The 14,430-nt window shown below is 49.8% G+C and overlaps 1 protein-coding gene across 1 annotated transcript in view; it reads right to left on the reverse strand.

Annotated features, from left to right (window-relative positions):
• Positions 1 to 13,884, reverse strand: part of ANKRD13B (ankyrin repeat domain 13B) — a 28,536-nt gene extending 14,652 nt beyond the window's left edge. Inside the window, exons 1-2 of the mRNA XM_033172220.1 lie at positions 13,673 to 13,884; positions 1,644 to 1,779 (exon numbers count right to left, since the gene is read on the reverse strand). Of these exons, the coding sequence (XP_033028111.1) occupies positions 1,644 to 1,779; positions 13,673 to 13,831 (295 nt within the window). The 5' untranslated portion in view covers positions 13,832 to 13,884. The remainder of the gene's footprint in view (positions 1 to 1,643; positions 1,780 to 13,672) is intronic.
• Between the last annotated feature and the right edge of the window lie 546 nt (positions 13,885 to 14,430).

The raw sequence follows: 14,430 nt of genomic DNA on the forward strand, positions 1-14,430 counted from the left end.
ACACATCAGCTGTGGTTGAACCGGACCGTCCAACAAGAGCAAAAGCCGGTTTGAAGAAATCTGGATCGGTCTGTTTGTTCCAAGGCTTGTCGTTTAGCAGAGGAGTGCCACTCCATCCAAGTGTGTTAATTTCATAATTGGCTGGGCATCCTGGAAGCTGAGCTGGAAGTGATTATAGGAAGCAAAATCTCTTGAAGCACACGCACCAGTTACGCAGAGGACACCTCGGCGGTTTTGATGTTTCATATGGCAAATCCCCTAAATAATTTTTCAGAGCAGTTAAGGAACACTCCCGCCCACATCAAGAAAACCGCAGAATCGCGAGAGGTTGAAAGAAAAAAAAAAAGCCACGTAATAAATTTGTAAAAGCGACAAATCAAATATTTATTGCCGTAGGGCGGCAAAGAGATCAAAGCTTCCACCCGTCTAAAAGGCAAAGGCATTTTAATTAGGGCAGTAAATGGGCCCTGGTAGAGGAAGGCAGTGGCGCCGTCCCAGGCAAATTTACTCAGAAGTAAGCCCTGCTGCGTTCCATGGGAATTACTCCCAGCTAACTGCCTACGTCAGGGGTAGGGGAAACTATTTTCTGCTCAAGGGCCGCATTTGCTTCTGGGCAGCTTCTTGGGGGCCACACGACCACAGTGGGCGTGGCCAGAGGCTCCAAGAGTGGGTGGGGCAACACATGCAAATTTTACCTGTATATAAGAGCCTGGCTTCTACACCTGCACACTCCTCTCTGTCCTCCATCCAGGCAAGGCAAGAGGCATGGACAAAGTTCAGGGATCCATTTCCAGGTGGGCAAAAACGCTCACGGAAGGTGTAAAGGAGAGCCAGTGAGAGGCGTGGTCTGGGGAGAGCCCCAAGGGCCAGACAGAAGGTCCGTGAGGGCCACATTGACACATACACACACACACACAAGCCCTCTGGTGCGTGGGATTTCAGTCTAAGTCTCTAGTCCAAAGCACACTTACCATGGAGCCAGCGTGGCCTAGTGGTTCGAATGTCGGGCTAGGACCTGGGAGAGACCAGGGTTCAAATCCTGCACTCAGCCATGAAGCTCACTGCCTCTCAGCCTCTACCTCACAGGGATGTTGTGGGGATTAAATGAGGAAGCTTTGCATGTCATGAGTCTATCTCATACATTAGTTTCACCTTTTAAGTTGAATTACTGAAAGAAATGAACCTTTCCACGATATTCTAATTTTTCGAGTTTCACCTGTATGATTATTTTATTATTATGCTCTGTGTTATGTTTTTATTATTGTTTTCATTATTGTGCTGTGTAAATTATGTTCTTAACGTTGTACATTGCCCTGGGATAATTAGATGATGATGCAATAAACAGATAAATAACAAGATATCGAGGAGGCTCACTTCTCTGAGTAAGCATCTGCACAACTGTGGCTTGTGCACTGATCCAGCCAAACTAGAGCATTATATCAATGGGAAAGACTGAAGCACGAGCATTGCATTCAAGGGGGTGGTACTTCATTTTGGCTGGATCAGGCCCACCCCTTTCCTGGCCCCTCCCCTGGCCTGCTGCTGCCGGCCAGTGTAGATCAGGCTGGCCCAAACAAACTGGCAGCCTGCCCCTGCCCCCACAACGCTGATTTCAACTCCCAGGTGGAAGAGGGGAGACTCACCTGTCCAGCCACTGCGGTTCTCCTTGCCCACGTCCGCCCCATGGCGCAAGAGGACTCGGGCGCACTCTAGGTGCCCCAGGGTGGTGGCTAGGTGCAAGGGGGTGCGCCCTCGGGGGTCCAGCTGTTCAATATCCACCTGCCAGGAGAAAGAAAGGGTGAGATCAGCATCCTTGGAACAGGGAGAACCCTTGGCTTTTCCCCGGTTCTTCTCTGCCTCGGTGCCCCGTGGAATCATTCACCTTTCTGGACAGAAGCCCTGAATATCACACAAGCACAATTTGGAGGAACTAGACAAGAATGTCCACTTTCAAACTTGCTTTTCCATATTTGCATGGAAACCTTGGTTTGCGCTATGAGACAACAGAGGGAGATCTACAGAGTAGTACATAATCCAGTTGGATATAAACTGTTTTTATTTACAGATGATATTCTTCTGTTTATTAATCATATTACTATTCCCATGTTGATGCAAATGATAGGTGCCTTTACTAAAATAATCAGGATATTCTATTAACTGGTCCAGGGTGGAAGGAGAGCTAATTGATGCCAATCTAGTGAAAATTTGGTCACCCATCCATTTAAGGAGCATCAGTTCTGCATTCGTTCCAAATCCATTTAGGTATGTCTATATCAAAAGATATAACTCTGTTAGTAAAATGCAATATCAATAAAATATATAGCAAGATTTCTTCAGATATTGATAGATGGGAGTCATTAAACCATACCCTTTGGCAATTTTATTTGTTTAGAAAATTTCTATGGGGTTCCTCAACTCCGATAATATATTTACAGAAAATGCAATTACAATTTAACGAAGGAAGGTTTGGCATTCCGAATATGGAGCCCTATCATCATGCTTCCTTATTGCCAAATATTAAATACTGGAAGCCAACAACTGGCGTCAATTTTCTGATCTGGGCTATTATACTGTATATAATAACACCTTTAGTTGGATGGGCGGTATTAGGATCAAAATACGTTAGAACTCATGAATCTCTGAAAACAATTGTGCCAGTTAGAAAGTTGTGGAATGCAATGTCTAGTGAAAATAGATTGGACACCTTTTCCCATGCTAAAATTGACTTTGTGGGGGAACCCAACTTTAAAAATTAGAGGAAAGATGGTGATATGGAAAAATCGTATAGAAGGCCTATTGACTTTGGACCAAGTGATAGATGATGACATTTTAGCCTACACTGTCTTAAGAGATAAATCATCTATTGGATGTAACCCAACAGCTTACCTACATTTGCCAACAACCTTGTTTGGACCAGCAGAATTTACAATGTCTGAGACACCAGAGATAATGGAAATATGTCTTCTTAAATGCCTGCATAAGCCTAGCGAAATACAAGCTTTCAGAATCTCTAGTGGCAGAGGGTTCCACAGGACTAGGCCAATGACACTAAAGGCTCGGTTTCTTGATGCTGTCAAAAGAACTTGCCAACTTGGGGAATGACTTGCAATGCTCCAGCGCGTGATCTCAGTGATATCGCTGAGGTTCACAAGCTACCTTGAACCTAAATCGCTCAGGGATTTGTAAATTAATACAAAGAGCTTCAGCCTGGCTTGGTAGTAGATGGACAACAGCCAATGGTGCCAAGCTCCTGAGAGCTAAGCTGCCTCTCTCAGGGTTCGAATCCTGCCAGGGCAGGTGTCGGATACGGTTCCCTCGAGGGGGGATCTGCAAAGAGACGGCGACAATCTCTCCTCCGAGACTTGTGCGTGTTAATTGCAAATAATGGAAGCTTGCTAGCATTCCAGGCTGCAGCATAAAGGAAAACAGTTTGCCAAGTTTTGGGGGGGCGGGCTTTCCGAGAGACAGTTGCCAAGGGGCAGACCCCTGCCATCCATCCCAGCCTGTTCGTTCTGTGTCGTGACACAGCTTTGACGGCTGCCTTCTTGCCTGCATCGGATCGGCGTTCTTTTGAGAGCTGCCCCCGGGAAGGATGTTTGGTGATGAAAGGCAGAGGATAAATTTTGCAGAAAACGAAATGATTCTTTTCTCCACCTCCCCGCCCCCTGCCGTGCCACAGAGAGGGGCCGGATGGGAGAGCTGTGCTTTATTTGCATTTTGCCAGGTACCACGAGGCAACTATACAAATCTGCAGACTGAGGATTGCGTGATGTTTGCATCAGATGAGTCACTCGGCCACCGTGTACCTGTTTACTCATAAGTCAGCCTCACTCTGCTCAAAGGGGCTGACTCCCCAACAATATTATTATTATTATTATTATTATTATTATTATTATTAAAATAAATATGTATACCGCCCTTCATACAAAGATCACAGGGCGGTTCGCCACATAGAAATACAAAATGAGAACACAAAATGCACAGCAAAAACAAGTGATCAGTTGGTTAGAGCAGGGTGCTGATAACGCCAAGGTTGCAGGTTCGATCCCCGTATGGGGCAGAAGCATATTCCTGCATTGCAGGGGGTTGGACTAGATGATCCTTCGGGTCCCTCCCAACTCTACAATTCTCTAAGTACAAAGAACAAGCCAATAAGCCCTCTCCACATCCGAGCTTCTGTCTACGATTGCAGCCTTACAGCCATTTCACACATTAAGTGCGCCACGCCATTCTAGCTCCTTTGAGAACACACCTGCGTGATATAAGTGTCCGCACATTCGACGCAAATACATTATAGATTTTTAGGTACACGTCTAAAAAGGTACGTGCCTAAGAATCTAATGTGTGGAAAGTCCTTCATTTCTTCAAAATGGAATTGTTTGATTATGGCGCAACCGTAGAACTGACTTGTGCTCATTCAAGGTCCTGAGTAAATTAAAAACAAAAAGCCTCCTGGATCAGGCCAATGGCCCGTCTAGTCCAGCATCCTGTTCTCACAGGGGCCAACCAGATGCCTGTGGGGGGGGGGGACGACCTGCAAGTAGGACCAGAGCACAAGAGCAACTCTCCTCTCCTGGGGCGTCCATCCACTGGTGCCCAGAAGCCCTGCAGAGCACAGACAATATTCATTGAGGAATAACTTCTCTCTCTCTCTCTCTCTCTCTCTCTCTCTCTCTCTCTCTCTCTCTCCACTTTCCAATATTCATACATGGGGGATCTGCTCCATCCCCTTGTTAATTTGCGTTGCCCTTTTCTCAATCTTTCCAGTATCCTTCGGGAAGCGAGGCGACCAGAATACGGACCCCTAGGGTTGCCATATTTCAAACAGCGAAAATCCGGACAGAAAACTTGTTGAGCTATTCATTTATTTATTTTGCCAAATAAATCTGTTTTGGAGCTATTTTTAGGGGGAAGAGGCAAAAAAGGCACCGCTGGCACGGGATGCCATACGTCCAGATTTTCCTGGACATTTCCCCAATTTTCGCCCGGACACTGCTGCAGGCTGCAGTACAGCGGTACCTCGACTTACAAATTTAATCCGTTCCGAATGCACATTCGTAGGTCGAAAAATTCGTAAGTCGAAAAAAGCGATTTCCCCATAGGAATGCATTGGAAATGAAAAATTCGTAAGTCGAGTAAACCGCATCTAAAATTTGTAAGTCGAGTAAGCCCCATCTAAAACTGCCATAGGATGTCCATTCGTAAGTCGAAAAATTCGTATGTTGAGTAATTCGTAAGTCAAGGTACTACTGTACAGTATTCCGAAAATGTCCAGGAACATCTGGACGTATGACAGCCCTACTTGTACACAAAAGCCCGATACAGCAGGGAGGGGGGGTGTCTTTCCTGGCCCGAAAGCAGCGCTCAGCCCTGACTCCCCCCCCCCATATCCACCCCCCAGGGTGTGACTTCACAAGTCCTCGGCTTCCTTTCCATCACCTGCAACACACCTCTTCCCTCCTTTCTGCCCCAGAAGCTGAAATAATCCCCGGTGCCATCTTCCAACCCCCACCAGCCACTGCTGGAAGATCTGTTGTTTCCCTTTAATTACAAACCTTTTTCATTAAAGTAATTAAAAGAGCGTGGCACTGAGAGAGAGAGAGAATCTCCCTCTCGAGTTTCAATTAACTCTCCACGCTCCTTAGACAAAATGAAATTGTGCGCCTTGATTGATTTGTCCTCGCGGAAAGAGTGTAGCGAGGGGTGGGCACTCTGTACATGCTCAGAAGCTTTCGCCTTCTGGCAGGGCTGCTTCCCAAAGTCCAGTGTTGGGTCCCACCAATGGGAAGAGACAGCCTTCTTCGACCCTGAACATCACTTGGTCTCAAGTCAAACCGCAGCTCCTTAATATTCCTCCCAAGTTACTAGCCACTTTGATCTGGAAAAGACTTTTCCCCCTCCCACCCTAAGATATGTGGGATCTTAGATGGCTAACTATCACCTCCTGGCAAATAGAAGGGGAAGAAATGGAGGCAGTGAGAGTTTTCACTTTCTTGGGTTCCATGATCACTGCAGATGGTGACAGCAGTCACGAAATTAGAAGACGCCTGCTTCTTGGGAGAAAAGCAATGAAAAACCTAGACAGCATCTTAAAAAGCAAAGACATCACCTTTCCGACAAAGGTCCGTATAGTTAAAGCTATGGTTTTCCCAGTAGTAATGTACGGAAGTGAGAGTTGGACCATCAAGAAGGCTGATCGCCGAAGAATTGATGCTTTTGAATTATGGTGCTGGAGGAGACTCTTGAGAGTCCCATGGACTGCAAGATCAAACCTATCCATTCTTAAAGAAATCAGCCCTGAGTGCTCACTAGAAGGACAGATCCTGAAGTTGAGGCTCCAGTACTTTGGCCACCTTATGAGAAGAGAAGACTCCCTAGAAAAGACCCTGATGTTGGGAAGGATGGAGGGCACAAGGAGAAGGGGGCGACAGAGGATGAGATGGTTGGACAGTGTTCTCGAAGCGACTGGCATGAGTTTGGCCAAACTGAGGGAGACAGTGAAGGATAGGCGTGCCTGGCGTGCTCTGGTCCTTGGTCACGAAGAGTCGGATACGACTGAACGACTGAACAACAAGATGGCTAACTTTAATGGGGGACATCATAGGGTGGGGTCAGTTTTTTTGGGCATAATACATTTCTTGTTCCCCCAGGCAGCTCTTTAGTGAATCCATTTTTAAGATAAGGAAATTTATCAACCTGATCTCAGCTCTATTTGCATTTATGCAAATTTGGAATCATCTACTACAGATATCAGACAGCGGCCTTAAAATAACGAAGAGCAAAAGGGGGAGGGGGGAGCATTAATCAATAAGTGTTCTGAGAACTGAACCTGGGGCCTAGGAACCATTTGCCAGGCAAATCAGAAATAATTCTGGAATGAAAAGTAATCAGGGAAAAGAGGAAGAGGAAGAAGTTCAGCAAACAGAGCACAGTCTCCACTAAGTCTCTGAGTCTGTGCAGAGTGCATTCCCCCCCCAAGGCAATAACTAATGTCAGTCCACTTCCATGTATCTCACAAATCATGGGGGGGGGGAACCCAGTAAAATTGGCAATTAGTCAACAGCAGAAGGGGGGGGTAATTTACTCAGGAAAGCACGCTTAAAAAGACTTTACAAGAAGTTGTGTCAACTGCTAGATTAGATGGGGGGGGAAGGGTGACATAAATTTATGGAGGAGCAGATCACTATCCTGGGCTACAACGGCTAAGTAGAGCCCCCATACCCGGAGCAAGTCTACCTGAGTACCAGATACAGAAGAACAAACAACAGGGGAATGCATTTCTCCTGGGCATGCTAGTGAGTTTTCCAGAAGGTCCTCAGCTGGTCTCTGATGTAAGGAGACTGGGTGAATGAACCACACTTATAGAAAGGGGGAAACACAACCATTGTACCGGTAAATAGCAGCTTCAAGGTGCATTTCAGATTCTTGCCGGCCAGCACTGAATATTCATGTGCCCATCCTGGCCACCAAAGGGACAGCTTTCTTAGCAACTCGCGCCGACCCAAACTACAACTCACACCAGCCTCAGTGCGCCCTGTGTTACTTTGTAAGGCACAATGGGAGGGAGGTGGGGGGAGAGAGAAGCCAAATCAAGACTATTGACTGCCCCCCCCGCCAGCACAAACAAGACACCTGACGCCTCTCGGAAGCCAAACAGGAACCCAAATGCCCCTGTACAGCCCCACCCATCCTCTCCTGCCCTAGATAGTCAATACCATAAACCCCAAAGCTCAGAGCATGAACTTGTTTGTTTGCCGCGCCTCACCGCTGCTCATTGTTAAGAAAAAGGGGGAAATCCGGGTGTGGCAAGGAAGGTTCCTGCAAACACATCTCACCCGGAATTGAGAAGGTCTGGCAAACAACTCCTGAGCTGTGCCCTTAGGTGTCTGAGATTCATGCACCAGGACCTAGATTTCAGCAGTGATGGCTCATCCATCTGTCACAAATGGGGCAGTGCCCCACCAGACCTTAGCAGGGTGATCAAGTCAGGAGTATCCCGGACCCTGAGATTTCGGGGCCCTCACCTGAGACCTAGGGACTGCCTCCGTCACAGAGCTTCAGTATGCTGATGACAACGTAGTGTGCGCACACTCAGAGGATGACCTCCAAACCATCCTAAATATCTTCACAGCTTATGGAAAGCTTGGCCTATCACTCAACATCCGAAAAACCAAAGTGCTGCACCAACCCTCTGCAATGTCACAAATCCAACTCAATGGTATAACGCTGGAAAGTGTTGATCACGTCTCCTACCTGAGCAGTTCTCTTTCCACAAGGGCCTACATTGATGCTGAAATCCAGCATTGCCTGAGCTCTGCGAATGCGGCTTTCTCCCGATTAAAGGGCAGAGTGTTTGAGGACTGGGACATTCGCAGAGAAACCAAAATGCTTGTTTACAAAGCTATTTTACTATCAACCTTACTGTATGCTTGTGAAACATAAAGGTAAAGGTAAAGGGGACCCCTGACCATTAGGTCCAGTCGTGTCCGACTCTGGGGTTGCGGCGCTCATCTCGCGTTACTGGCCAAGGGAGCCGGCGTACAGCTTCTGGGTCATGTGGCCAGCATGACAAAGCCGCTTCTGGAGAACCAGAGCAGCGCATGGAAATGCCATTTACCTTCCCGCTGGAGCGGTACCTATTTATCTACTTGCACTTTTGAAGTGCTTTCGAACTGCTAGGTGGGCAGGAGCTGGGGCCGAGCAATGGGAGCTCACCCCATCGCAGGGATTCGAACTGCCGACCTTCTGATCAGCAAACCTTAGGTTGTGTGGTTTAACCCACAGCGCCACTCGCGTCCCCATTTGTTGTGAAACATGGACCACTTATAAACACCATCCTCAACTGCTCAAAAGATTCCATCAACCGTGTCTCTGAAAATTTGTTGGGAAGACAGGTGAACTAATGTTAGAGTACTGGATGAAGCAAAGATCACCAGTGTTGAAGCAATGATTCTTCAACATCAGCTTCATTGGACTGGTTATGTTGTGCGGATGCCTGATGATCATCTTCCAAAGCAAATACTCTATTCCCAACTTTAAAACGGAAAGCGCAATGCTGGTGGTCAACAAAAGAGGTTTAAAGACTCTCTCAAGGCAAATCTTTAAAAATGTAGTATAAACACCAACAATCGGGAAACGCTGGCCTGCGAGCGCTCCAGTTGGAGAAAAGCCTTTACCAAAGGTGTCATGGGCTTTGAAAACACTCGAACTCAGGACAAAAGGGAGAAATGTGCTAAGAGGAAGGCACGCTTAGCAAACCCTCACCATGATCAACTCCCTCCCGGAAATCTAACATCCCCACTGTGGAAGGACGTGTGGATCCATATTGGTCTCCATAGTCACCTAGGGACTCACTGTTAAGACTCACTGTTCATGGAAGACAATCTTACTCGACAACGAGGGATCACCAAAGAAGGCGGCGGCCCTGGAAATGGAGGTTAAGTGGGAGAGGGGTTGGGCAGACCCCTCAAAATGTCTATGTTAGAATTTGCAGGCTGCTGGCAAAGATGCATGGACAGTCTTCTTAATAAATTGTTGTTCTCATATGCACTCCTGTCCACTTGGAGATTCAAGCCCACCACCACCAGAAGGGATGATCAAGCAAACCTGAAGGTCTGCCAACACTACCCACCAACCTTAGTTTGTCCTCAGCCACCTCCCACACAAAACAGCCTTTTTGCTGCCTGCCAGTCACCAGGGCAGTCAGCTTCTTCCTCAATTTCAGTATTGCGCCTTGTAGAACTCAGCAGGGAGGAGGATAGGGCCTGCATGGACAGCTTCCTGCCAGGTGGTGCGCCCAATGGAGGCTGGTTGTCTAGGGTGAATGGGGCACTGCCATCCCAGTCTCACTCCTCCCTCGGCCAGCCCCACACCTAACTGCATTCTTGCTGCCTGCCAGCTTCCTCCTCAACCTCAGTGTTGTCCCTTGTAGAATTTAGCAGGGATGAAGAAGATGGGGTCAAAACTAGAATGTGTTGCCACCGCCTATCGTTAGCTCCACCTCTGCCTACTGTTCAGATCCCCTGTCTTCTGCCCTACCAGTCCCAATGGGTGCCAGCCACTTCTGGATGGGGCCTGTTCCTTTAAGGAGCAAGCAACACCCCTGGAAGCAGGGTCAAATGCCCCTCTTTCAATTCCATTCCTCCACTTCCATGCTATTCCACTTGGCCAGCATTGCTGGATCCAGGAGCAAGAATGTGAAACTTCCAGAATTATAGTTGGAAGGGACCCCCAAGAGTCATCTAGTCAAACGAAGAATCCCTGACAGCTGGCCATCCAATTTCCTGGACCCCGCCCCACAATGTCCCATAAGACTACAATCCTATATAAGTTAACGGGGGAGGGGGGATTCCCATTATTTACAGGTAATTTTCTCCTGCAGCACTTGGGTGCATCATTGATGTTATCTGGTTAACTGGAGATGAACGCAGCACATACATCCCTTAATACAGAGTCCAGCAGCCAGTCATTGCAACTTTCCCCGGCCTGGTGCCCTCCAGATCTTTCAGACTACAACTCCCATCTGCCTTAGCGTCTCTCGGCTGTGCTGGCTGGGGCTGATGGGAGTTGTAGTACGAAACACCTTGAGAGCACCAGGCTGGGAAAAGCTGAGCTGTTTCCTGTCGCCAGCTAAGCAGATGCCTTTGCTGTCCTTCATTGTGGGCTTCCGGAAGCCCAGAGCACTTCCCCGGTTCACTGCTTCCAAGCTTTTCTGCAGCTGAGTATGCTTGCGAGAGGGAGGGGGGGAACCACGACAGGGGCCTTCAAAGGCCTGAAGGACTGTCAGACACAAGATGGAACAGAACACCTCAGGAGGCAGAGGTCTCTCCCCTTCCCCTTGAAACTGAGACCACCCTTCTGTTATGCTCCCCTTCCAACCTGGGTCTCAGACCCTGCACTGAGCAAAGCACTGGACCTCCAGGAAGCCTTGTCTCCGGTTCTCACAGGTATACTTCCTCTGATTGTGGAGGTTCCACCTTTGGATATTACAGGTACCAGCAGATGGAAAGCTTCGTTTGCTTGGAACTTGATTGCTTTCTAATGGATAGTCATACCTTGGTTGTCGAATGGAATCCGTTCCGGAAGTCCGTTCGGCTTTTGGAAATGTTCAGCAATCAAGGCGCGGCTTCCAATTGGCTGCAGGAGCTTCCTGAACGCAATCGGAAGCTGCGGAAGACGTTCGGCTTCCAAAGAACGTTCGCAAACCGGAACACTCACTTCCAGGTTTGGGCTTTTGGGAGGCAAAATGTTTGACTCCCAAGGCGTTCAGGATCCAAGGTACGACTGTACTTACTCATCACCAAAACGATCACCCAGCCTCCCTACCAAAAGCTTGAAGCAGGCTAAATTTTATAAAATATTGTCCAAGAATGCAAAAGCAGGCCTGGAGGGTCAGTTCTGCATCTTGTTTTCAGCATCATTTGGAAGCCAAGAGAGTCTTATAAGCCTAGGGAAAGGGTAGGCTACCTAAGGCCCGTGGGCTGGATGCAGACCAATCGCCTTCTCAATCCGGCCCACGGACGGTCCGGGAATCAGCGTGTTTTTAGAGGAGTAAAATGTGTGCTTTTATTTAAAATGCATCTCTGGGTTATTTGTGGGGCATAGGAATTTGTTCATCCCCCCCCCCCAAAAAATAGTCCAGCCCACCACATGGTCTGAGGGACAGTGGTGAAAAAGGTTGCTGACCCCTGGGCTAGGGTGAAGGCTGTTGTTCTCCAGCGCCTGGCATTGAGGACACAGCCTTAAACACAGCTGTTCAATTTGGAGCCAAGAGGTGCTAATAGGCTTACCCATCACAAGCTAGGATCCCTGTTTGGCTAACCCAGCAGAGCTGTTCATCTTCAGAGCACAGGGGAAGCAAAGCCGATGTGGATGTGGTCTGTACCTGGGCTGGCAGGTGTGTTGCAGGAAAGATGAGGGATAACGGTAAGAAATTGGAAAGATTTTGTGAGTTTCAACATCATCGCGGACCACTGACCAGACTCACTGGGGCTGGTGAGAAGCTGCCTTGTCGTGACTCAGACCAACAGTCTGTCTAGTTTGGTATCACCTACGCTGACCGGCAGCAGCTCTCCAGGGTCTCAGGTGGTCTCTCCCAGCCCCACCTGGAGATGCTGCCCAGGGCATCTCTGCATGCCAGGCAGGTGTTCCACAGCTTTTCCCTTTTGGAGGGCACTAGTTTGGGGAACAGTCAGGAGTGGCTAACCTGTTAAGACTCTGGCTCCCATCAGCCCCATCCAGAACAACCATCCAGTCCAAGATACACCTGGAGGGCCACAGGTTAGCCTAGGATGGAGGTGTTTGTGAGAACGAGACAAATGACGACCTCCGTGACAGCAAATCAGAGGCAACCACAGCAGAATTGGGGTTCGTCGGGACATGATTAATTTCTGAAGTGGGACCCCAGTAATGTAGAGCAAAAGAATAAATTGGGGAGCGCATAAAGTAACTATGTGAACCCCAAACAAGAGTGGCTGGGGGAACCCAGCCAGATGGGAGGGGAATAAATAGCAAGATTATTATTATCATCATTATCGAATAAACATCATAAGCGGGGAGGTTGTTTCTTCCATGCACACCCAGCTTTTGCTGTGCTAGAGGAAGGAATGAGTAGCAGGTGTGGTGGAAATTAGCATGGGATTCAGCTAAGCCCCAGCATGGTGCTAGATCTCAAGTTCTTGCTCATTTTGGGAGGGGGGCAGGAAGGAAAGCCAGGGCTCTCCACTCCTTTGGGCACCTTGAGGCCACATAGCCTCCAAACAAAGGCTTCTCTGCACGTGCTCAGGTGCCCTCTTTTACTGTGCGTCATGCCCCCGTCTCTCTCTCTCTCTCTCTCTCTCTCTCTCTCTCTCTCTCTTTTAGGCATGCCAAAGAGCCCCATGGCTTTCCTCACCTTAGGGAGGATCCTGAAGGCCATTTGCGGATAGAGAGTTTCAGGGTGGCGGAGGGATCTGCATGTGCCAAGCCACAGTCTCCAATGCCAAACCCTGGAAAGAGCTCCTGGTGCCAAGACTGGGGGGGGGAGGCGGGGGGGGGAGAGAAGGGCCCTCCGCTCCTTAGAAACCCCACAACACTCAAGTCCCCCTATCCCCTTGCCTTTTTACGCCCAAACCCCCAATATCTCAACAGTGCTGTAGGAACTGCAATATTTGTGTGTTTGGAGGAGGAGGAGGAGGAGGAGGAGCCCTCCTCCCAAACATGGGTGGCAACAGAGGGTGGGCGAGGAGCCCCCCTGCCTGCCAGACAATGAACTTGTCCCCAACTCCCCCCTCCCAATTACTGGACTCTGTCATTAACATACACTGTTATGTTTATTTTGGAGATAAAACTCCCGCACCTACAAATATACTTTGCACATTCTGTGCCCCACCAGATTTTTCCCCCAGGGGCTACCACAGCTCCCCAATCCTCTCCTCCCTCCCACCCCCAAATCATGGCCCCATCCATCCACCCCCCCCCCCTCTTGAGGGCGCCTGGTGGTTGCAGAAATCGGGGGAAGTCCCTTCACCGGGAAGGATGCATGCCGAGAGCGCTTCTTCTGAGCCGCGCCGGGCGCCTCCTATTACATCAGCCCCTCTCTCCATTGTTAGGGTGGGACCCCAGGCAGCCTCCCCTCCCCTCGCCCGCCCGCCCCCCACCAAGCCCAGCCCCGCCAGCTCCCAGGGACACCCACCTGCTTGGAGCTGAGCTCGGCCTCGAGCTCGCGGGGCTGGTTGTGCCACACCAGGGAGTGGAGCGGGTACCCGGCCTCGGCGCCCTTCCTGGCACCGGGAGAGGCGGCCAGCATCCTTTTGGCACCGGGGCGAGGCCGTCGGGGGGGCTGCAGCCGCATGTGCGCCGCCGGGCCGGGCCAGGCAGGAAGGAGGGAGGGAGGGAGGGAGGGCGGGGGATCGACGCTGCGGGCCGAGCCGCGGCAGCAGCAGCAGCAGCAGCAGAGGGGAGGGCGAGGGGGAGGGAGGAGGAAATGCAGGAGGAGGAGGCGCAAGGGTAGCGCGCGGCGGGATGGAGAGGATGGGGATACCCCCCCCTAAACCGCCGCTGCCCCCGCAGCTGCAAAGGAGAGGGGAAGCTCCTGCCTCGCCCCAGCTTGGGGGGGGGGAGGCAGACGCGGCAGCAGGGCACGATGGGACTTGTAGTCTTCGGAGGGGGCTGGCAGTGTGAGCGATGGAGGGGGGCGCATGAGTGGCGGAGCATCTGCTTTGCAAGGTCGCGGTGGCATCCCCGACACGTCCAGGAAGGGTGGGGAAAGGCTGCTAGCCCAACCCTAGAGAGCCGTTGCTGCCGGTCAGTGTAGACAGCACTGAAGAAGGTGGGCCATTGATCTGACTCAATATAATAAGGCAGCTTTGCTCCAGGGGTGCCAACGTGAATAAAATATTGGTGAGCCAAGGAAAACCCCACCCTGCATAATCAATCACAAGACATGGTGCA

The sequence above is a fragment of the Lacerta agilis genome, chromosome 15 (genome assembly GCF_009819535.1).
Source record: "Lacerta agilis isolate rLacAgi1 chromosome 15, rLacAgi1.pri, whole genome shotgun sequence".
In the NCBI taxonomy this organism is placed as follows: domain Eukaryota; kingdom Metazoa; phylum Chordata; class Lepidosauria; order Squamata; family Lacertidae; genus Lacerta; species Lacerta agilis.